General features: G+C 38.3%; 5 protein-coding genes across 17 annotated transcripts in view; 3 read left to right on the top strand and 2 right to left on the bottom strand.

Moving 5' to 3' along the window:
- bbg (PDZ domain-containing protein big bang) overlaps window positions 1–12,457 on the top strand; it is a 60,115-nt gene extending 47,658 nt beyond the window's left edge. For both annotated transcript variants that reach the window (XM_033331811.2, XM_033331810.2), the window contains 5 exons: window positions 5,740–6,375; window positions 7,190–8,139; window positions 8,501–10,970; window positions 11,279–11,434; window positions 11,506–12,457. In XM_033331811.2, the coding sequence (XP_033187702.2) occupies window positions 5,740–6,375; window positions 7,190–8,139; window positions 8,501–10,970; window positions 11,279–11,434; window positions 11,506–11,675 (4,382 nt within the window). In that variant the 3' untranslated portion in view covers window positions 11,676–12,457. The remainder of the gene's footprint in view (window positions 1–5,739; window positions 6,376–7,189; window positions 8,140–8,500; window positions 10,971–11,278; window positions 11,435–11,505) is intronic.
- A 161-nt stretch (window positions 12,458–12,618) lies between these two features.
- mRpL24 (mitochondrial ribosomal protein L24) lies at window positions 12,619–13,999 on the bottom strand. The gene is made up of 5 exons (XM_033331825.2): window positions 13,714–13,999; window positions 13,439–13,627; window positions 13,180–13,382; window positions 12,917–13,103; window positions 12,619–12,844 (listed from the first exon to the last, which is right to left on the bottom strand). The coding sequence occupies exons 1-5, from the start codon at window positions 13,807–13,809 to the stop codon at window positions 12,758–12,760; spliced, it is 762 nt and encodes a 253-aa protein (XP_033187716.1). The 5' UTR covers window positions 13,810–13,999; the 3' UTR covers window positions 12,619–12,757.
- A 313-nt stretch (window positions 14,000–14,312) lies between these two features.
- Window positions 14,313–15,679, top strand: LOC117155634 (m-AAA protease-interacting protein 1, mitochondrial). Its single transcript, XM_033331826.2, has 3 exons — window positions 14,313–14,842; window positions 15,051–15,243; window positions 15,311–15,679. The coding sequence occupies exons 1-3, from the start codon at window positions 14,528–14,530 to the stop codon at window positions 15,475–15,477; spliced, it is 675 nt and encodes a 224-aa protein (XP_033187717.1). The 5' UTR covers window positions 14,313–14,527; the 3' UTR covers window positions 15,478–15,679.
- Window positions 15,680–15,702: 23 nt separating this feature from the next.
- Window positions 15,703–18,752, bottom strand: LOC117155629 (mucosa-associated lymphoid tissue lymphoma translocation protein 1). Of its 9 annotated transcripts, none has more exons than XM_076619600.1 (12): window positions 18,343–18,749; window positions 18,098–18,261; window positions 17,829–18,015; window positions 17,486–17,750; window positions 17,324–17,416; window positions 17,027–17,252; window positions 16,778–16,961; window positions 16,486–16,700; window positions 16,287–16,385; window positions 16,067–16,203; window positions 15,935–15,981; window positions 15,703–15,840 (listed from the first exon to the last, which is right to left on the bottom strand). In XM_076619600.1, the coding sequence occupies exons 1-12, from the start codon at window positions 18,477–18,479 to the stop codon at window positions 15,828–15,830; spliced, it is 1,767 nt and encodes a 588-aa protein (XP_076475715.1). In that variant the 5' UTR covers window positions 18,480–18,749; the 3' UTR covers window positions 15,703–15,827. The 9 variants fall into 9 exon arrangements, with proteins under 9 accessions (XP_076475715.1, XP_076475713.1, XP_033187705.2 ...); XM_076619598.1 differs by having other exon boundaries at window positions 15,935–16,000; window positions 18,343–18,747; XM_076619599.1 differs by having other exon boundaries at window positions 15,718–15,853; window positions 18,343–18,751.
- A 507-nt stretch (window positions 18,753–19,259) lies between these two features.
- Crtc (CREB-regulated transcription coactivator) overlaps window positions 19,260–23,384 on the top strand; it is a 64,588-nt gene continuing 60,463 nt past the window's right edge. The window contains exon 1 of one of the 4 annotated variants that reach the window (XM_076619605.1): window positions 19,260–19,569. In XM_076619605.1, coding sequence (XP_076475720.1) covers window positions 19,456–19,569 — 114 coding nt within the window. In that variant the 5' untranslated portion in view covers window positions 19,260–19,455. The remainder of the gene's footprint in view (window positions 19,570–23,384) is intronic. The other 3 variants (XM_033331818.2, XM_033331823.2, XM_076619606.1) reach the window with 3 other exon arrangements.

Genomic DNA, 23,384 nt, shown 5'->3' with positions numbered 1-23,384 from the left:
TAAACAACGTTATGTCGTACGATTTAATAGCTCGAAGCTTGCATTTGTTCCGATTCGAACGTCAAAAATTTGTTACATAATTTCTTTGTGAAATTATCCTTTTAGACGCGTAACGTTATAATATCGTATTTTATGTTTCTTCGTAAGAAACGTAACGTAAGAGGCGTGAGTGAAATCTCGTTAATTTCGGAAGACGTAATTCATGATTAATGTAAAAATATGATAAACGCGAGGTTTATTATCTTTTTAACGCGAGATTGTTTAACCTGTTTAATTTCTGATCTGACAACGATATTCTACTTGTTTATTTCTCTACTCGTATGAAATTCAGATACGCATGTTTTTGCCGATTAATCGTGTCCGTACGACACATCAGCTTAACTCTGTTGTTCCGTTTCTTCGTCACATTCGTATCCGTTTCAGACACCTTTCCTTTTCCTAACATCGGAACAAATATCGATACTTTATTCTTGTCGGAACGTGTCGGATCGGCAAACAGCATCAAATCCAATACACAAAATTAGCAAATAGTAAACTACATGCACATATCGAGAAGCAAATATTTATATCTGTATTTTAATCTTATCTATCGAAATCTAACTTTCATCTCGGCTCACGTAAACTCAACCGAGCCAAACTTCAACGAGTCGACCGTCGTCAGGTTCTCTTCTCCATTTCTCAACCTCTAACATTCCCATCAACTTCGAACTTCTCCAGCCGTTCCACCAAACTAACCGTAATAAAACCGCCTCTAGCATACTTATTCCAGAACAAGCTGGTTTTCCATTTAGCCAGGTAGATCCAAGATAAGTTCACCGAGAAGATATTTCGTAATTTGAATCTAGGTACACCGATCTCGGATCGAGGACCAAAAACGTGGCCGCGACACGTCGCAGCGGCCACCGCTTTATCCCTTCTCCCACGAGCGCATAACGCTTGATGTCGGTGCTAACCACGGAAGCTGGCCTCGACGAGCAATGTCGTCCAGTCTTACGAGAGCCTTCTTACTAGTAAGAACGAGTCGTCGTCCAAGTGTCCCTTTCACCCCTTGCTTCAAGTTAGCCTTCCTTTTTCTTCGAATCGGTTCACCAGGGTCGCTCAAGCGTCTGACCCGTGTTTCTGACCCCTGACGCTCTCTCGAGTTAGCTTTTCGATCGAATTTACGAACGTTTAGTGGACGGTGCTTAGTCGGCTTGAGGGAAATCGAAGAAGCTCGCGTCGAATGAGTTTGTTAAGAAGCAAGAATATTCGGTGCAAGAAGTTATGTCATCCGCGGAGAAGCCTGACATTGGAAGCTTCCTGGCGGAAGCCCGGTTCTCGGACGGAGTCGAGGTCAGTACTTGCCATAACTACGTAGAATTGAAACTGTCGGAAGCCAGGTTCGATCGGTGACGCGCGGACAGAGGGATGTGACCACTTTATGGATGTTCCTTCTGTCAACGAGCAGAGCGAACAAAACGTTACCACTTCAGATACACGTGTTCTCTTCTTCAACGATAGAGTAGAATGAAACGTCCTCGTGATCGCTTTAAAATTACCTTTCAAGAGTTTCAGATTGAACAGGGATATAACTTTGAAACTCTTTCACAGAGAAGATACGCGGAAGATTATACAGAAGTACTGGCCAATGCACGAGTGTGAAATAGACGAATTAACGACCAGCGATCAAAAGCATCGCTTGTTACAAGAGCGATCTTGTCACTTTGTAGAATCGACTGTATCAAATGTACATTGTATACAATTTAACGTACAGTGTATGTGTATGCTGTATCTTAATTTTTCACTAAGCGTGTGTTTCCAATAAATAGGTCTTATTTTTAATATTTAGTATAAACTTGTGATTTCAAATTTGAAGCATCTAATCACGACGATCGTGCCTCTTATATTATTATAGCGCTAATGAAATTGCAAGAAGTTACGTATAACACACGCAATGTATTCACGAAAGTTTTCTACGGCGAGAGTTGAAATACTTTCGTGGACCACCGTAGCTTCGATCTATTCCCGTATCTCCATGTGGAACCGGTCTCACGATTCGCAAACATCGTCGCCCAGCTACGCTGAAAGCGCAGACGTGACTGATTAAAATTCCCGGTCAAACACCAGCGGATGAAACTAATCGGTTAGACGTGCTTACCAGAAAGACGTTGCTCGATACAGCGCGTATGTGTCCCAGCGATCGCACCATATTTGTACCGATATCGAGGATACCGAGCTGCGGTGTCCGTCCGTTGCACGTAAACGCAGATCTGGTCGCAGTTCCCGTCGACAAGTGTCTGTTGCTCGCAGAATGCTGGAATGCGAAACTCGCGGAGTCGAATTAAAACGTCACCGACCTGTACCGAACTTTACGGAAACATCGTATCCAACGGATTCACCCATTTGCAGAATTCCGTTCCTATTCTCGTAAAAATAAAAATTTGATCGTCGCATACGCGTATAGGTGCGGTAAGAATCGAAATTAGCGGAGTTTCCGTCAAACCGCGAATTTTCATGCGAATTCATACTTTTGACAATGTAATTCAAAAAGTAAAACCTCGGTAGAAAGTTGTTTCACTTTCCAAGAATCGTAGAAAGCGCTAAGCTTTGCATATTTTATACATCTTTTCGTATTATGCGCATTCTGCGCGATTTTGTACTTTCAAATTTCTCGTAAATGTGCAAACATCCACAGTCTAATGATCGAAATACCGGCTGACAGGAATAGGAAACTCGTAGGTGCAGTTCGTCCGTGAATTACATAATGTGCCGGCTCCACGCTTTCTGCCAGTCAATGGAATTTCCGATGGCACGTGGTGCATCGTATCGCGATATCGAGGAACAGTGCGCCGGTTGCAGGTGTATCGGCGATCGGTACCATCGTACGGCAACCAGCCAAGAATGTTAATCAGAAGTTAGCGGGAAATGTGGCACGCGAGCACGATTTAACCGCGAAACGCAGGCTTTTCATCCTGAGTCTTTGATTCTTTGCCATATCAATTTCCTATGTTAACGAGCTTCCTTCGAGTTTTACCTACAGATAACACTTTTACAACACGAAGATTATGTACCGTGTTAAGCAAAATACTATTATCTCGTTAATAGCAAACAAGTATCGTTACATAGACATAGAAAGTTTCACATTCTGTTGGAATAAAATAAAAAGCCGATACATGAGATAAATTTTTCTCTGACAAGATAACAACTGATTCGTGTTTTAAAGATTTTTCTGTTTGTTTGAAAATGTTTGATACAGCTCGATATAACAGCATATTCCCGGTATTTCCACTATCGATAGAGGATAACAATTTTCTAAAGCCAAGTTCCATCGGAACTATTATCTAAAAATCATGCTACCGTTATGTGTACATACGAGTTGTATTTTGTTTATATAGTATTACTCATTGCTACGTCATACTGTAAATTGGTGTTGCGAGTTGCTGACTAATATATCGTACGAAGTCTACGTTCGCAAGTTACATATAATAGGAAAGTATATCTGTTCGCATGGTGAAAAATTTTCACTTAGTATTCCAGTGAAACGCGAAAACGTGCACGGAGGCGGTACCTTTGGCACAAATGGTATTTGGAAATATTTATTCTGACGATATTCTCGGCGATTCCGAGCGACCAAGCGTGACACGCCCGTGCGTCGAACGCTCGAGCGCAGATAACGCGATCGTACGCGGTTTATCAGTGGGTGCGCGTGTTAGAATGTAGAAATCCTTGGATTTGAGCAATCCGGTCGGCTGCGAGGAAACCGCGGATCTGCTCCGGATACGTCCTTTGCACGCGATTCCCTCGTCGAGTACCGGTCAGCTATGTAAACCGACGGCAAACGATCGCCGCTGCGCGTGAAAGTAACGCGCGATTGCGTAAACCGCTAAAATAACCAGGACACTTTTGGCTTCCCTTGCGGGTCCTCCGGTATTTTGTCCTTGACTTTCGAGGTCCCACCAAATTTGGACTGGACAGTTCGCGAAATGCAACGTGATGTGAAGTTATATTTTGAGACAGTGACGTAAAAAACTTGAATTTCCTCAACTTCTCAACTTAATCTTCTGTGTTCTTTGAATTCTCTTCGATCGAATCATATTTTTGATCATTCGCGAATTTGTGTAGTTCGAAGAAAAGATGAAATAATCCTTGTAGATGTACGCGACGTTTGTCTCTCTTATACTGCAGACTTTCTTACGACGTTAAATATCTTTCTATCTGCTGAAACCGAATTTCGATATAAAAATTCAACGTCCATGCAACCCACATGTGGAAATTTAGGGGCCGTGGCAAGGTCAACCTAGCGTGTAGTTTCCAAGATTTTATGGTCGTTTTTATGGTAGTTTCGAGGAATTTTAATAAACCACTTTGACGTTACTTTCTACACGCCTGAAATTCGAGGGGAAATTTAAAAAATACGTTTTTCTAAGCTATCGTCGTTATACCTTTCGAGGACTCGAACTCTAACGGTTCAAAGTTTAACTGCGAAGAATCTCAATGCTTACACCTCGATCCGCAAATCGAGCTTTCGAAGCTTATTTTAACAACGCTATTCCGAAACACGATATCACCTCTCTATCCGATACTTTGGTATTAGAAAAGCTATATGAATACACGATCACGTGGTAATAAGATTGCTTGTTTCTCCTGATCCTGGTATCAGCGACCTTCGAAGCAGAAACGCCGAACAACTTAAAAATCTAAAGACGGGTGAACGCAAATCATAAGAGCGCATAGAGATAGACCCACGCCTGGCTATACAGGAATATCTCAATTGCGTAGATTAAAATTCCTACCGGAGTATGCTCGCTCCAGAGAGCCGATAAACGGGAAATGGATGTTTGAAAAAATATTCACCGGTCGGTTTTGCCTAGACCAAACCTTTTCCAACGTTATCGCGACTGGTAGCTAGATTTTATTAGACGTTTCTCTCCTTCCCCGCCTCTGCAATCTGGAATCTCGTGCATTTGGAACGCACGAACGGATCAACGTTCGCGAGATCGCGGGAGCAACGACGCGTGTGGATCGAAAGAGCGACGCGCGTTGCGGAATCGATCCCCTCGTCGAGCGCACGAGAACGTGAACAGTTGGGCTCCGGTAACGCGAGCTACTACGCGCGAATTCCGAATTCGCGCAGAACCAATGGAAATACAACCCTTGTTGCTTTATTTACGGCCCATTTTCCAGCGAACCCATCTTCGTCGAAGAATTCTTAGATTGATGGAAAATAACGAATTACACGCGCACGCAAATACCTAACGTTTAAATCGTAATGAGGCTTAATGAGGCAATTACGTTGCGCAATTTGTAATAGAAGTAAATGCGACGTTAAGGATTGCGCGTGAGTCGAACGCGCGTCCAGAGATTCGTAGTTTCGTTCGATGTCCGCGGCTGCGATTAACGCAATGCGAGTCTTCCGATCGCAAATTGCAGTCTTCGGAATACGGACGTTAACGTCGGTAGGAAGTTTATCGTTGAAAGTGGCAGAGTTGGTTAAAGAAATGCAAGTTGGACGATAGCGTGAATCGTCTCCGGTAATAATTTATTTAAAAAAAAAAAAAAAATAAACCGACAAAACTTTTGCGCTCATCTGATAAAATACTTCCATGAAATATAAAAATCTTTACGAATCAACGAAATACCTATCGAACGCAAACCTTATCGAACACCACATAGACGAGAAACTTGCAACTTTGAAACGTTTCGCGAGCAGTGTTAAGAACGCTGACGATAACCAACACTCTGTGGCTTGTGTGATTTTAGAGACGGTAAATGGTAGGATGGACAACTGCGGAGGCGGTCAGCGCCTGCCCCCGGACGGGGACGAGTTTCCAGCAGCGTACCAAGAGTTCGGTGGCAACAGCCAGCAGTACCGTTTCGTGACGACGAGCACGGCGACGGCGAGGACGTCGACGATGATCGCGAACGGTCGACTCGTTTGCGATGAGAACGAATCCTTCATGAACAACGAAGGTTTCAAGTTGCTCGAGAACAACGTGGTCGCCGCAACTGGCATTATTTTAGCCGACAACAGGATCACCGGTTTGGCCAATGTGGAGAACGTCTGCCAGGAGGTGAGCAAGATCGAACTGCCGAGCATCGAGATAAACGGCAAGATGAGCGTCGAGAACGTTTGTCAAGATACGAGCAACGTACTGGCTCGCGAGGTCCGCGTACTCGAAGACTCGAAGCCGTACATCGCTGATGACTTCGTTAAAAAGGCTGCGTCCGTGACCAACTACTCCAGCTACGGGAATCAAGGTGACGCTAACATTCTGGTGTCGGAGAAGAAGATCGAAATCACGGGTTACTATCACAAAGACGTGGCCGTTATCGAAGAGGCGCAGGACCATACCGAGAAGGATACCTTGGACACGCCTCCGCCATTGCCGCTCACCGGTAAACTTTCCTTCCGTGTTTTGTCAGTGTATATACATATATATAGAATTGGATTATATATAGAAGCTGGTTTTTAGATATTAAATACGCAGACCACAAGGAAAGAACAAGTTCTATGTTACAATACTAAAACTTTTCTTTCGAATCGATCGTCGAATTAAAGACATTCTGCATTTTTCACCTTGTCGAATATTTGAAAAATATCGCTTGTCGTAATATATCGTTACTTGTTTGCGAAATTTCATCGACGTATCGCCTATTTTGTGGCAGACTCGTGTTACCGAATCTAAAAAATTGTTAACCTTTGGAATATTTTAACTATCGACTGCCATCGGGATCAACAAATATGGACTTGCGAGGAGACATATAATCGATATAATTAGAGTTTGTGCAAAGGAGTTTTATAGATTCTTTATCTGCGATTTTTTCATTCGCGTCATAGTTCATGTTCGAATAAATAGATTCTGCTGGTTCAAGTAGTTCATTTGACCAGGTACTAACGAAGATTTAATTCAAGTAAATAAAGTTTCTATAAAGTAAATTCCACTGTATTAAGAATTATACGCTAGGAGTCTGCTTATTTCATTCTATCGAGGGCTAAGTAGTCGATGTAAGCAGTTCATTTAACGAGAATTAGCCTAACGAAAGCCAAATCTCCGTACGTATTCTTCGAATCTCTCCTCACTTGCTATAGATACTCAACTGTGAACGTTCACATAATCCCTAATCACAGATTATCTATATGAATTCTTAGTATTCCATTGTTACTATCTTATCGCATTGCTAAGTATTCGGCATTTCTTTGGTCTTTCAGGTCCGCCCAAGTTAGAGACAATCTGTCCGCCTAAGATAGAGTCAATCTGCCCACCTAAGTCAGAAATTATTTGCTCGCCGTACACGAGAAACGCGATCTTAGAATCGACGCCACGAAAATTTTCATTGAACGGCGACCTTCGACGGCAGGACGACAAGTCTGAACGATCGGTTAGGGACAAGATCGCTATGTTTTCGTCGCAAAGTAGCCTGGATGGTCCTCTGTTCCCTAATTCGGTAGTGGCCGCTGCTGCAACGAACAACGTCAGAAGATTGTCCAAGTACAAGTCCACGGAAGACGTGTGCAGCGACGAGAAAAGCTCTGGTCAGAAGGAGAGGACATGCTTCTTCTCAGACAGAACGCAGAGTTCTTTCGATTTGACAGATTCGGGAAGAAACGTTAGTCAAGATCCTGGGAAGAAGTACAGACGATCGCCAAGTATAACGCAAAGTTCGCCAGTGACGTCGCCGACTATTTATACTTCCAAGGCGTTTCCGATCGTTCCACAAAAGCCTGTCACCTCGGCGACGACGCCATTGATCAGCTCGTTTGAAACATCTTCGGTGCCTAAATCACCGGCGAAGAATTATTCGTTGACGACTTCGAGTCAAAATGCTCCGAGTGTCGCGATAAAACCTGTGACATCAACTGCGTTGTCTCGTGCCACCAGTTTCTGTGCGTCGAGTCCGTACGGTCAAGATAGAACTTCCACGCCGAGTGAACTTCCCGCGTCGCCGCAAATTACTAGAACGAATTCGTTAGCATCTACGTTCAAGAGGCCCAATGAGGATATTAGGAGAACTAGTTGGAATCAGTTGATCGAGCAGAGGAAGAAGTCGATATCGAAACTGAGAGGACTGGTCATTCCTGAAAAAGAAACGATATCGATCGACGCGCCTATCGTTGATTTACCTGAAATCAAGTCGCGAGATTCGATACTGTTGCATCAGGTAAGTCTATTTTTACCGAACCTTAGAAGCTATCGTCGAAAGAAATCAAAATCCTGAAATTGCATCATCGCTTCGCCAAACCTGGCGTCTTTCCTCGAAAAATAGACTTTTAGGTTTTCGTTTGTTAACACTGACATGTAACAAAACTGAGACTTATTTCGATAAAAACGGTGGTACAAGCCACTCTACTAACAATATTCGTTCTTGGAAAAATTCTCCATTATAAACACACACAAGTTTTCAAAATACGCAACATCTGTCCTCGAATTTACCCTATTTACCGAAGATAAGTCTATCTCCATGGCAAATACCAAGCGATATTATATTCAGAACGAATCAGAACATTTCCCGTCCTTTACAGCTACCGAAAGTGAACATCCAGGACAAGTGGGGTTCTCAGAGTTCCTTGGCGAGCAACGCGAGCACGGCCAGCGTGCCCTTGAAGGCGACCACTTCCTTCAAGATGCCAGCTCCTCAGATACACTCCAAGTACTCGCCAGCCTTCAAAAGGAAGAGCCTCGCGGTATACGGCACTTCTTCCAGCAATTCCTCGATAAACAGCGCTACGAAAAGCCCGTCGACAACTACAACCACCTCTACACCGCCGCTCTCCGAACCTCCGAAAAGCTTAGAGAGCATCTGCAGTCCAACGCGAAGCGATTACAGCTTCGAATTCGCGTCTACAGCCAGTTCACCAGAGGGATTACGTAACAGGCCCAAAATGACGCAGAGAAAGACCAGGATGGATTACGACGACTCGGACAATGATTCGGCAGTTAGTAGCTCGCAGAGTAGCATTTCTCGAGGCTTCAGTCCACCGATGTCACCGGTTCCCTCGGAACGATCTACGGTTTCGTCAGAGAGATCCTACGTTTCTACGGAAGCCAACTATCCACGACGATCTCTCGTCATGGACAGCCCGACTAGAACTTACGCGAGAGAAACAAGCGCAGAATATCCTGCCAGATCCAATATCATAAGCGACAGAGCCTTCATCTCCGAGAGATCTTCGTCGAGCAGTAGCAGCTCCGGTCTTAGATCGCCAACGACAGATTCAAACTCCAGGAACTCTCAGATACCTCAGAGGCAATTGAAACGATCCAACAGTACTGACACCAATTGTAGCACATCTTCGACTCTCACTTCTGGATCTCAGGCGAGCGCCGAGTCTCTGTCCAGAAGAGTACTCAAACCGCAGAGCGTAGAAGCTATCAATCGCAAGAATATTCTGGCTAGCGCTAGGTGTAGGAGCGGCAGGGATCTCAATGGATCCCCGTTGATTCAGAGGAAGTTTTCTGACGATGAATGTCGATCGGCGATCACCGAGAACGGTGAAAACAGCTATCAGAAAAATCGTGTCAAGGATACAGTTTCAGGTACACAGGATGTGAAGATCGCTTATATAGAGGTAACAGACTCGTTTGGAGAGGATGATTCTTTCGAGAAGGATAGCGAAGAGTCGAAGCTGCCTTCGAAGAGGAATGTAACGTCCTCGACCGTGAGGCAGTCGAAGTTCGAGATATTAGAACCTTCGAATGATTTGAAAATGTGGGTTCGTACAGAGGCGAAAGCTTTGGTTAAATCGCCCGAAGAGAAAATGGCTAATAAAACAGAAAAGAAATCTGACGTCGATATTAGCGCCGTAGATAACGGTTTGAAGAACAATAAGTCTGCCATAATCGAGGAACAACAATTCAACTCGGTCGATCTGTCGTCGACCAATAGACGAAAACAAGGGAACGAAAACGAATCTGGACTGCTGCAAGTATCGAAACAGCGATCTCCTCCTAGCATACCTCCGAAGAAACCTACCGAAGATCAGAACGATCTTCTGACGATCCTGACGACGAAGAGTAGATCTAGGTCGGCGATACACGTGGATGATGGAAGTTTTGGTCGATCGAAGAGTCAGATGAGCCTGGAAGATATTCTGAGCGCGAAAGCAGACACGAAACTGCGAGCTCAAAGTGGCGAAACGAGAACCGAAAGGAGCAGTACTCTCTCCTGCAACGTTCAGAACAGATCACAGTGGGAACCTAAGGACAATCGATACATCAGAAGAAGCTCGTCGATGTTAAGCGAGTACTGGAACGAGGATAAGCCATTCTCGAAGATGGGAACGTTGGGAAAGTCGAGAGTAACTGACAACAGCGGAGACGAAATGGCAGAAGCGGAAAAGTCGAAATCGTTGCTATCGAAAATACCAACGACGAGAAATCTTGGTCGAAGAAGCATCAGTGTGACGGACATGAAGAAGGCTCTGGAAGTGAATAGTCCCACCAGCCCGCAACAAACTACTGTAGCTACTCATAACCGATTTCCCAGTTTGGACAGCAGCGTGGACGGAAACGTGTCTCCGGTTGGAACCGATGTTGACACAGACAGATGCTGCAGCGAGCAGTTTGGAAGTATCAGTTCGTTGGCCAGTAGCACCAGCTTGATTTCGCAACAGGAATTAGCGCAGCTAGTGGAAGAAGCGAGTCTCGAAGAAGTTCGAGGTGCTCACGACGTGATCGTTGTCTTACTTCATAAGGAGAATCCAACCGGTAGCGTTGGAATCACTCTAGCCGGAGGGGCGGATTGTGAAATTAAAGAAATCACGATTCATCGAGTACTGGCACATTCTATCGCTGACAAGGATGGCCGTGTGCAGAGGGGAGATAGGATTCTAAGTATAAATGGCAGAGGCACGCAGGGTCTCACGCACAGAGAAAGCATAGCGGTGCTCAAACAACCCAGATCGGAAGTTGTTTTAGTTGTTTCTCGAGCGAGGTCAGAGGAAGGGTGCAAATTGAAATCACGGACCGCGAGTGTCGAAACTATTATCGAAGGTAATTTTGATGAAATTGCACTATAGGTGATTAATACATTGCGGATTTTAAAGAACAGTTCATCGCACAAAGTACACCGCCGTAGAAAAAAACTGGATTTTAAAATTGCTTTTCTGTAAAAAGTTCCTCTATATTCGATGTACCTACGATGTAATATTTAATATGAGAGACAAATTTCTGTATAAATCATACTGTTTCAGTTGATAGAAATATTTATAAAATTACAAATTCGCATAAATATCCGCAGTCTAGCAATCTTAGGAGATACGTTTAATTCGTAATAACCAATAACGCTTTTTTTTTCAAAGGATTCGAGACAAACGACACCTCAGAGGACACTGCGTGGGGTCCGCCGTCAGTTGTAGCGGTTTACAAGGATGGAACTGGTTTGGGATTCAGTCTCGAAGGAGGTAGAGACAGCCCCCTTGGGGATAGACCGTTGCTGATCAAGAAAATATTTACCGGTATGTTTTCTATTATAGATTTGTCTCTTATATTTATAACTTTGAAATCTAATAAATATATTACGATATAGGAGGTGCTGCCGAAAAAACAGGTGCCTTGAAAGCAGGGGACCAGTTATTAGAAGTGAATGGATACGATGTGACACGTATGTCAAGAATCGAAGCGTGGTCCCTCATGAAGAAACTACATGACGGCGAAGTAAACCTCCTAGTCAGGCACCCTGCCACCAAATCGTCGTGAATGATAGTCAAATAAAAGTAATCGTTCCGAACGAATCATCATGACTGCATAAATGTAACGTTATTACAAAACAACAAATTTCGAATGTGAGAAACATAATGATTTCGTAGCAGGCAATTTTTGTGTTGAATTCGAAGGATACGATATGTGCACCGTTTCGACGATCTCCTGATACATTCTCATGTTCGAAATCACAATGTATCGCGTACTTAGTTTGTCTTTTCGTATTCTCAAAAAATAACAAACATTTCGTTGGAATCTACTTACAATTAGGATTCACATATTGTGCTTATATGTACGTATATCGAGATAGCATTTTTAAGTAATTATTTGAAAAATCTCAGTCCACTAGGAGATTTCTTTTTTTAATGTCGTACCATCGAGTACGATGTGTGAAGTTTGTTTGCATACATTTCATTATTGTAAAGAAAGGAATGCTTTTCCCAATCTTACTATTAGTCTGCATTATAAGCTTAATCCAAGGAATAACGTGCATATAAATATGCATTCATTTTATGATTTTGTTTAATACAATGTTATGAAATAAATGAAGAAAAATGATTTGTAAATAAGAATAGCGTGCAAAAATTTGAAATGCAATTGTTCTAGAAATATGGCATATATAATATAAAAAAAAAGAAATGTTAATATAATGCATTACTAAAGTATTTAAATGTAGACTGACATTCGTTTCTAGGTCGCGTTTGTTAAAAATCATGCTGTGATATGTATGTGTGTTAATATGAAAGTAATGAGCATTAATAAAAGCGGCTTGTCCTTAACGAATTCTTTAATAAACGATAATTCGACAAAAAATATTTTACCTTAGAATATTTAGAAAAAAATATTTAATTCTTTGATTTTAGAAACATTTTCAACATGTTTCATGAAACAGGATATCGTAATCTAATTTTGTTTTCACAACACAATCAGAACTATAAAGGCATTTTTCAAACTGTATTATATTATATCTTTACTTTCAATCAAGTTTACAGTAACGAAATAAAGATTTAAAAACGTCTTAAAGCTCACTTTTATATATACAATAAAAAAAATTGATACGTTACATGTATTTAGAAAAATTAATACCAATAATATTTCTTTGGTACACGATCCTCTACAATTCCCATTTTATCCATAATATCCATTTCAAATGTCTTCAATTTTGCCTACAAATCAATGAAAATCAATAATACACTCCCTTACTGACATAATGTTATTAGATTGCAGGTTGTACATACTTCGAATGTTAATTCCTTTACGTCACTTTCAGTAGTATCTTTAGGTTCTTCAACATACATATCTGGAGTTTTGTAATCTACAGTTTCTTGACTTGATACAGGTATGGGAATAATTCTGCCAGTTCTAAGAGACACTCTTACATATTCACCATCTTGTGTATATCTCCATTCTATTGCAGTCCTTTTCCTAAAATAAATTAAATGTTTAAAGTTATAAACAGCAAGCTATATATACATATTTCTCGATATTTTATTATACTTACAAATCTGAAGGATCTATTAATTGCACTTGAGTCGTAACTAATAATGGTTGTTCTACACGCAAGCAAATTCCAGGAAAACCTTTCCTTTTCCCCCGTATTACTACCTTTGTATTTAATCCATGAACAATAACCCAATTTCTCTCCTGTATAATATCGTGTACTATTCCTTGTTTTCCCTTATCAGGACCAGTTAAGAGTTCCACCTAAAAAATAAAGTTTTAATATCAAAGCCTTTGATATAACACATATAGATACATACACGATCACCACGAAAGAAACTCCAATCTTTTATGGGTTCAACTGGTGGCCAATCTCTACGTTTCATAACCCAATTCTCATATTGAAAATTTGTTGTCCATGGTCGATGGATAGAATAGTACAATTTCTTATTTGGTACTATTTTACGTTTAAGAAATTGTGGTTTGCCAGGTGGAGGTTTCCACAATACCTATACATATAAAATATTAGTTTCTAATCTAAATACCATATAAATATAAGATACAGTAAATATTAATACAAAACAAATTCACATACACGTTCTGAGACACGGTCTATGTAGCGGTCTGGTAAATTCGCATATTTTTTCGACCATTCACCTAACTTTCCAAATAGAATAGTTGTGAGCCTCATTACTTGCAATTATATATTAAGTAGAAATTAAAAAATATTGACACTGTAAAATCTCTTATAATATAATCAAAATCTTAGTTTCCTACTATCTTAAACATAATCTAAATTACAATGTAAATAACCTTCGAGAATCTGCGATAAATAGAGCTGAACCTAACGGGCCAAAAATTTATATAAATGCGCACACGAGATGGCAAGCTGAATCACGTAAGCGCATACTTAAAGATGATCTCCCTTAACTATTGTGTTTCATGGGTATTAATTTATGGAATCTCAAAATTTAAATTCAACTAAGTCAATACCTTTTGTACATTTTGTATTATTATATGTTAGAATAAATAAACATTTGTATTTTCTTTTTCCTAGAGAATAGATAGAGAGTTTTATATATTCAAAATTTGTCCTAAATACATTTCTATTGAACATATTCTGAAGTGAATACAATTGTAAACGTAACTTTATTTCATGTTACCATTTATTTAGATTCTTCTAGCGCCATATTTAAAAGAAAAGATATTAACTTATATAAATGTATCATAAGTTATAAATTGTACATATATATGTAATACAAAGGTAAAAATTTACAAAGCGGGGTAATATTATAACGATACTCGTTAAATAGAGGATAATACCACATAACTGAATACGTTGCTAGTATTACATAGATTGTACAGAATAATAGGTTATATTTCATATATACGCAAAGTAGCAGAACAATATGCTATTCCGGTTGAAAAAATGTGTACTTCATATACAGATGCGACAATTCGTAATGTTTCACACGAATAATACAGCTCAATTAAAAATAAAAACGATTTACCATTGGAGAGAACCGAAATACTCAAATATAATAAATCCAAGTCTTAATGTACGTAGATTGCTACACTCTGAAAATCAAAGCAGTTTGCCACCGTTAATGTTTGGATATCCTAAGCAATGGAATTTTTTTGAAACGATGCAGCTTTATTTTATTTTGAATTCATCTATTGACCCAGAGTTTCGTATACAAGATTTTATGATAGGAGCTCATCAGGTATATATTTATTGACGTGTCATATAAAAAAGCTAATACTGTGTAAAAAGAATACAACGTTGAATAAAATAAACAGTGCATTGAACTAATGCTTTAATTTTAATGCTAAAACTTTAATAATATGGATATATATTTCAATAGTACTTATATGTAATGTCGAATATAACATTACATATTTAATAAAGCTGTAGCAGGGAATGTTTTCTAGGCGTTGGTAGCAATATCTACAGCTTTAAATATGCGAGACTATGAAGCATTAAATGGTATGGTAAAAGAAAAAGCTATAAAAATACTAAGGCACAGAGTTGATCGCTTAACTCCAAGACAACGGGAGCTACTTCTTATTGATGATGAATCTCTTGTGTTTCTTCCTTATTTCATAAAATTAAAAAGGAATAAAGGTAAACTCATGCTATTATAATCATATTTTTGCTGTTATTTTTTTCACTTGATACAATTATGCTATAGATAACAATGATGCAGTCGTTCATATAGGAATACAGGGATTGTTTATGAAAGGTTTTTTGGATATAGATTCATATGTGCATATTCATTATATATTTGAAAGGATGTATAAAAATGGAGTAGGAAGTGAATGGATTGTAAGGCTAGTAAGTCATACATCATTTTGGTAGATTTTACCATTATATAATTAAATAATTAAATAAAATTTGTATCCCAATATAAATTACTAGTTATACATTTTATAGCAAATATTTTTATTTTTTTTTTTTGTAAGTCACAGTGTGCATGTATATTGAGAGGAGAGAATTTTTTTTAATAGTTCTATAAATATGTAAATTATTTTAAACAGAATATATAAAGCTTTTTAAAATATATCCTCTATATTATGTTTAATTACCTGTATTGTATTTCTCTCTATGTTTCTTTTCTCAAATATTTACAAGTTTCAGTAGAGGGGGTATGTAATCTTTTATATGCAATACTGTAGCACCAATAGGGATACCATCTTTTGACACAGAAATCACCAATGGACCCTGCAATAAAGATCTATATAAAGGTTACTGTAATCAAGTAATTATTAAATTGCTTCATATAAAAGTATTTTCATATTAAGTAGAAAGTAGATACCTCATTGATTTGGGGATTATGAATCCAACACTCTTTCTCGTGTTGATCTTGAAATAAATTATTTCGCTTTGCAGGAATAGAATTAAAAAAGTTAATTTCTACATTTGGTAAATCAAGTACTTTGATTCTTACTATATTTAAATATGGTTCCATAAATAGAGAAATTTTAACTCTACTGCACATCCTTGCTTGTTTAAACAGTACATTTATTGTCTGAGCTGAATATGATATAAGTTTACTTAAATAATTAATGATATCTGGACGTTTGTCTATAATATTTAAAATATATATTAAAACAATAGTTAAAAAACATTTCTATTTATGAATACATAATGAGTGCAACTAAAGTTACTTTTATAAGTAGCATCAGTAAGACGAAATGGTTTTGTAACAGAGACAGCAAACATTGGAATTTGATTCCGTTCTTTCCCTTTAAAACAGCTATCAATTGCTGCAAATATTTGTTGTAACATATATACTTTGCAAATATGAAATATAGGATAAGTTTATGTGTGTATCCACTCATTATATGTGCTGTATTAACAACTTACATTTTCCTACTTCTTCAAATAATTTTGTAACAGTTATATCTTTATTAATATATTCGCTGAGATGTTCCATATATAAACCATATTTACAATTTAATTTCTCATAACTCGGTCGATGACTAGATGTAGAGTATGCTTGAATTAAATTTCTAAGATTCTTCTTGCTTTTATACACATTCACTGTTGGTACCTCATGGTATATCTCAGGATTAAATTCTCTAAAAATAAACATATGAGTTAAGTATAAAGATAAAGAATGAAAATGGAAAGAATGAAAAAAAGGTCAAAAAGTTACTTTGAAGGTAAAGTTTGACACATATCTAAAATAACAATTAATAGTTCAGGATCATTCTCAAGGAATGCAGACAATAGTTCACTTTCACATATTGCATCTTTTCTTAAATATGCTTCTGGAGCATCTGTTGCAAGCATATAACTTTCTTGCATTTTAAAACCATGTCCAGCAAAATAGAATAAGCCTATATAAACAGAAGAATAATTTAAGTAATAATATATTTTCTAATTTACACTTTTTACATCTTACCATACACTCCTTCAACTAAAGCTTTGCTAAATATTTTTATTGCATTTTTCATTTGAGTAATTGTCAAATTGAGGAGACAAATTACTTCAAATCCTATTTCTTTAAGAAGATTACCAATGCACGCAGCATCATTTTTAGATGTTAAAAGACATTCATGGTTCTCATACTCTTCATTCGCAATGACCAAAGCTATTTTTGCAACTGCTTTAAATTTTGGAAGATCCATCTATATGAAAATGTAATTAATAAATTAAGATATAATGATAAAATGTTAATGAAATCATTATCCATCTTTACCATTACACGAGTTCTTTGCGTATAAATTTCACTGATATCGTTATAAATATAACAATAATATTTTCCTTCATTCTTCAAACTAAATTGTTTTACCTAAAATCATACTTTAATAAAGCAGACATTATTAAATATTGTTAGAGAAATAACAGTAGTTTGCATTACATGCAAAATGTTAGATGTTTCTCCTTCTAGTTTAGTATTGTCATGGAACCATTGGTAACGTGGTTTGGAATAACTATTGGCTTTACAATGAATTGTAAAATTTTCACCTTCTTTAACTTCTAAAAGTGGCTGTGGTTGTTCTTCTATCACAACAGGTGTAGAAAAAATTTGTACAGTTATAGCCTTTGAAGTCAAAGTTGATATGAGAGTTCCATCATTTTTAATTTGAAATACCTTACATCTATATTCTCCTGCTTGAGAAGCACTTTGGAATAAATAAAATAAATGTTACAATGACATAATAACCAATAAAAGTATACAAACATTTTTCCTAAAAATGTACCTAACTATAATAAAATCAAGCACATCAGAAGTACAGTGCTGCAATTCATTATTATTATGGTACCATATGTAATTTGGTAATGGCATCCCAACAGCTTTACAGCATAGACGAAGACGATGTCCAAATGATACTTTCAAAATGCTAGTTTGAAATTCCTCTGTTGGATGCATAATAATGCTCAAAGGTTCTAAGAGCATTGGTATTCAGGAAATTTTGTCAGTAAGTTTGTAATTTTTCGAATAAATAGGTCACAATAAATATTATCATACCTGGATCAGATATAATTGAAAGAATGTTATAAAGCTTGCAGTCGCTTAATAAAGTATGTAAAATCTCTATAGTACACATTTTAATACTTAATTCAGAAAGCAGCTTTTGTCCAGGAGAATCGTTTGGATGTTTGATCTCGTTTAAAGATTGTATCCACAGAGTACTATACATAAAACGTATGCAATAGAATGATATATTTTAAATTATAATACCTTGTATTTTTTAAATACTACTGTTTTCTTACCATGGATATTGAAGCTCTTCAGCTACATGATTTGCTAATGTTATCCAAGCTGCGTCTTTATTCAATGCATTAACTATCTCATTATATACAGTTACTGGTAAACATTCAATATACGTGTCTTTATCAAAATGAGTCATTTTTATAAAATTTATATTTCATATATTTATTGTGAGAAAACGGTGAAAGTAAAACACTGTATCACATACACAATGACATTTTTACATTTTAAGGCATAAAATGTAAAAATAATAACCATAATTAAGTTAACATCTTAATATAATTTCAGTTTACAGTTTTCTTTTTACTCATGCAACAATTTTTATACATACAAGGAAAATGTAACATAATTGTAATCCATAATGATCTTCGCAAATATACAATCGATGATATCCTGTTCTCGATCGATACAGCAGAAGCGAAAAACAGTACAAAAATTATATATCAATTATACATGCGAAAAAAAATTATATTAGTTAAATTTCGTATAAAGGAAATATACAAGGTATAACTAACTATAGAGAGAAATTTTTCATATACATAAAATAACCTTATATCGTTCAGTCTATAAATATTTATTCGTTTAACATAATAAGTACAAATAAATGTAAACAATACGTATATTTGTTAATACGCAAAGGGAGGAATCGCAAGAGCTAATGTAATATATTTCGAAACAAATAAAAAGTAAACAATCTTTCACTGATTTACGTTTATGAGCATGTGGTAATAAAACATGGATGTTAATCTGTTTTATCTACAGCGTAGTACATTGCAAGACCAAACGAAAGAGCGAGCTTTTTGGAACACCCCGGAAAAGTGTCGTCAGTCTTTTATTGCGGGTACGATGAAATGGTGGGAGATCGGTGTGACCAATGAGCCCGCAAAAAGCGGCTCCTGCGCGATGCGCGTGGCGCGCTGCGCCGCATAATCTTGCGTATCAGTGATCGGCAGTGCCATCCAGAAGGCAGTAGGTTACGGGTTCTAACGTGGTGAAATTTAGGGAGCCCTTATTGGTGCGATCGGTGAAAAAGGAAAACGTGTGAGGGGGTAGAGGGTACACGATAGTAGGTGCACGATACTCGCGAGTGTCGGGAGATCTAGTGCCGAGCCATCATGGCGAATCCACGAAAGTTCAGTGACAAGATCGCGCTACACAAACAGAAGGAAGCGCAGGAAAGAGCGGCGTTCGAGGCGATCATGCGAGAAGTTTCGGATGTCACAAGCAGAGTAAGGAAATCCCAGTAGGTCCTTGCCATGGAGGGATATATCTTCATATTTTCCGTATACCTTCCTCGGTTCAGATGTTAGAACGTAAACAACGGGCATTCTCTCTCCTCGTTGCGCCGTGTGTCGACTCTGTGCGTGTGTGCGTGTATGTATGTCTCTATGTGCTCGTTTTGCTATACGATCGAGACGTGTGTATGAGTCTGTGACTAGCTTACTATCAGTACTTGTGTTAACGCGCACAGCTACACGCACTCGTCCGCTGGCCCTCTGTTTCTCTTTCCTATTCGTTATCGTAGTGTGTCGGACGGAAAATGTATGTGTCTCTTCGTTGGTCGCGTGTAAGAGTGTATGAATACGCGTATATGTAGAACGAGTATATACTCCGGTATACTATGCGAAACGTACTGTGCGCTTGTTTGCCACCATCCGTCCTGTAAGTTCTTAATAAATGCATACGTGTGCGATCGACAATCGTATCCATCCTGCTGACTTGTTCGAACAGACCATCGTATTTTCAAGAAAATCTTCGTTTCTTTTTCGAATCGATCACCCGTATGCATTCTAATAAACGTTCGCGATTAGGAAAAGTCACTGTGTTTCTTCGTTTCTTCTTCGCTGAAAACTAGTTAGAACCGTCCACGGTAAACGATCATCGTGTTTGTGTTTCTATTTACGCGACATACTTTTATCCACGATCGATAGTGACCAAATGAACTGTTCTTCGTTTTACTAATAGTTTATCGTTCGTTCAGATACGCTCAATTTTCCTTCAAAGTCTATCGACTTTCAAACCATTCTCGTGGAACGAACGTATTAAGTCAATCGTATTCGTTGTTCTCAGGTACCGTCGCGACTTCGAAATTGTTAAAATCGTGTTCCGTAGAATCACGTGTTTCAGTTTGATTCAAGATAGAGTCTATGCAAAGTATGTTTTTGCTCTCTCGCAAGACAGGGAAACAAACCGTGTTTTGCTTGAATCTACGGTATCACTGTATAGATGCATCGCACAAGCGAATTATCGATGAACATATTTAGCCTACTCTAGTCGCGAAGGCAGGATCAATTTTTCGAATATGTTGAACGATCGGTCAACGACCTAATTTTTCGCACGCTGAAAACACCAATGAAAATCGCCCTTGTTAAGTATAACATTTCCGGTTCCGGGCACCGAAACAATCTATCGTCTCGCTCCTGCGCGAAATTGCTTTCCTTAACGTTCTCGCTTTTAAACGATAAAAGGACGATACCTTCTACAATGACAGAGTGTTATTAACGGAATTGCGTCCAGCCCATTATCAAAATCGAATCATCAGTGTTTACGAAAAATCAAACAGATAAGATTAAAATTTCATGGTCGTACGATCTTTTCGATCTTGTAAATTCCATTTTCCGTTAAAATTAATTATTAACTGTTAACTGTTGAACATGATAAGCGTAACGAGGTCAATATGTAAACGTTCGGTTTTCGAGAGTTCCCACGTGAATATTACGAGTCGCTCCTAGGATTTCGCGAGACGATTTTCAACTTTCAACTGAGAAAGGTAAAAAAGTGGCTCGATTCACGACACACCGATCGCGTTTTTTCGACAGAGCGAGCGCAGCGCCTTCTGTCGTTGTTTCACGTGGAAACATTTGGTTCCGCGGGAATCGCGCGAAATTGGCGCGTTTTTCACTAGACGGGTACCGATAACCGTACAGCTATTACATAACGCTGGCATTGTACTAAATGCGGAAGCTGCGTTATACGTTAAAGTTCACCATTCGATCAGTCGATATCGCTGCGTTATTTACGGTACGCTGACTTAATCTATGGGTCGTTGGAGCAGGCGCGCGCGCGCGCACGCTCGTGCACGTTTTCAGGTGTCCGTCGAATTCTTCTCGCACTACGCATTTCTCTTTATTTTTCTTTCACGCTCCGTTCGGGCATCGTAGTATTATCTGGCGAACGTTGGAATGTCAGGGTAATTCAAAGTTTCGTGATACTTTCAATGGCTCGCCTAAAAATATTCGAACACTTACCATAGAAAATTTCTATGGATATATTACGTGCATGATACGAAACTTCTTGTTCGTACGTTGGTAAAATTTGAAGTTAACAGGGCATATGCTGTAAACATATATTTAGAAAAGATTAGTATATAGCATGAATAACTATCTTAAACACGTAATAAACGTTGACGATGATTCTACTGAATATTCAGACTTATTAATATAACGAATTGACCGCGTAAATACTTTCGTGATTCCTACAAAACGTATTACTTACACTAAATATCTATGTATTATACATTTTCAGATTTTTATTTGAAATTTCACCAATATTAAGAACGACAGTCGGGTTTCACTGCAGTTTCAACGAAATTTCAAAATGTTTCCGATAACACGTATAATATATTCGTAGAAGGTTTCCACAAGTGTTCGAATACTTGTCTCAGCCACTGTACGTTTCCCCGTCTGATGGATGTTTTCGAGCGTTTTCGTTTTTCAGATCGTGACTGATTTCGTTAGCAACGTGGAAAAGTCACGAATTATCTGTCGTGATAGTTCGTAACGTTTGATTTATCGAGGGAATTTTTATTTCCATGAAATAATGTGAATGGAAAATCTTAACATGTGAAAAATATTTACTATTACATTGTACGTAATCGCATCTGTATTTACGAATCAGCATTTATTCTATTAATCAGCGTCGATAATTCAGATCTGACCAGTTAAAACCGTGCAGAGTATCGCGTCTCTATACCATTTTTCATTTCCTTCGCTTGTGCTTAACCCGCGCGCGACGCGATCGTAGATTTTTGCGTCTCATACACGATCTTTGATCCGAGTAGTGATTTTTGATACAACGATTCGCCGAGCTGCACGCTTCTCAATCGCTATACCGTTAACGGCCTCGATAACGATTACGAACGCGGCGGTTAATCGCTCGAATCGTTCCAACTCGATGTGCCACTCGCGCATGCCTTAATCTCTCTATTGTCGAATGGGAAAAACAATGATCGTTTGTTAACTACGTTCTCGACGCTTTCAACGACGTTTACACTTGTTTTAATACTTTCGGGACTGATCGAACAATACGTTCCGACATATCTTTCAGGAAGATTGATCGCGATAATTTTCCTTACGTTACTGTAACTTACTGAGATATACAATTCTGTGATAAATAGGACTATGGTATATTCTATTCTGTAAATTATGCTTGACCCTTCAGGTACGATTATATCCTCGCAATTCGTTCCCTCGAAACGGAGAAAGATGACAAAGCTAAACATAATATCGTTATCAATGTAATACGTGTCAATAAGTGAACCTAATTTTGAGATAAAAATTTCTACGAACATAAAAATACACATAAATATAAACGTTTATTTCGTAGAAGCGAGTACAGCATAGACAGAGTTATAATTATTGAAGAATAAGGTAATTAGTGAAGTAATTGTAAAATAGAGTCGTTAATAAGCAATTTCCGCGTCTCAACTCAATTAAAATCTCAATATCGTTCGTTAATGGTCAGGTTCCACGAAATTTTCGTTTTGTCGTTTATCAACGACAGCTATACTTAAAGCACTAATTTATTTATTTTACAAATTTCAGCGAATTATATTACAGTCCATGCTATATTACCGTGATCACTGGTAAAAGAAAATATCTTCGTCTTCGATGGTAAATATTTTTCACGATCTCAACGTTCCTTTTCACCGGTGTACAGTGGTTCACTAAGGTATTTAAATACTCGAAGAAATATTTTTCGAAACAATCTGAGATCTCGTTAACGCTGTTATGTGACTCGACTGTCATAAATAATTGTATCGAAG

This window comes from Bombus vancouverensis, chromosome 6 (assembly GCF_051014615.1).
Source record: "Bombus vancouverensis nearcticus chromosome 6, iyBomVanc1_principal, whole genome shotgun sequence".
Lineage (NCBI taxonomy): Eukaryota > Metazoa > Arthropoda > Insecta > Hymenoptera > Apidae > Bombus > Bombus vancouverensis.
Note: the sequence above shows the minus strand (reverse complement) of the source record. Positions and strands in the feature narration are given on the sequence as shown.

What these genes read in the sequence shown, in the direction of transcription:
- LOC117155629 (XM_076619596.1), bottom strand. Translation starts at nt 18,479, where the DNA reads ATGACTCATTTTGATAAAGACACGTATATTGAATGTTTACCAGTAACT. An exon ending in AAACATCTAACATTTTGCAT is followed by an intron (nt 17,417 to 17,485) that starts GTAATGCAAACT and finishes GTATGATTTTAG; the next exon opens with GTAAAACAATTTAGTTTGAA. An exon ending in TACTGATGCTACTTATAAAA is followed by an intron (nt 16,204 to 16,286) that starts GTAACTTTAGTT and finishes TAAATATTATAG; the next exon opens with ACAAACGTCCAGATATCATT.
- mRpL24 (XM_033331825.2), bottom strand. Translation starts at nt 13,809, where the DNA reads ATGAGGCTCACAACTATTCTATTTGGAAAGTTAGGTGAATGGTCGAAA. An exon ending in GTTTCTTTCGTGGTGATCGT is followed by an intron (nt 13,383 to 13,438) that starts GTATGTATCTAT and finishes TTTATTTTTTAG; the next exon opens with GTGGAACTCTTAACTGGTCC. An exon ending in TAAAGGAATTAACATTCGAA is followed by an intron (nt 12,845 to 12,916) that starts GTATGTACAACC and finishes ATTGATTTGTAG; the next exon opens with GCAAAATTGAAGACATTTGA.
- LOC117155634 (XM_033331826.2), top strand. Translation starts at nt 14,528, where the DNA reads ATGCTATTCCGGTTGAAAAAATGTGTACTTCATATACAGATGCGACAA. An exon ending in TTATGATAGGAGCTCATCAG is followed by an intron (nt 14,843 to 15,050) that starts GTATATATTTAT and finishes AATGTTTTCTAG; the next exon opens with GCGTTGGTAGCAATATCTAC. An exon ending in AAAATTAAAAAGGAATAAAG is followed by an intron (nt 15,244 to 15,310) that starts GTAAACTCATGC and finishes ATTATGCTATAG; the next exon opens with ATAACAATGATGCAGTCGTT.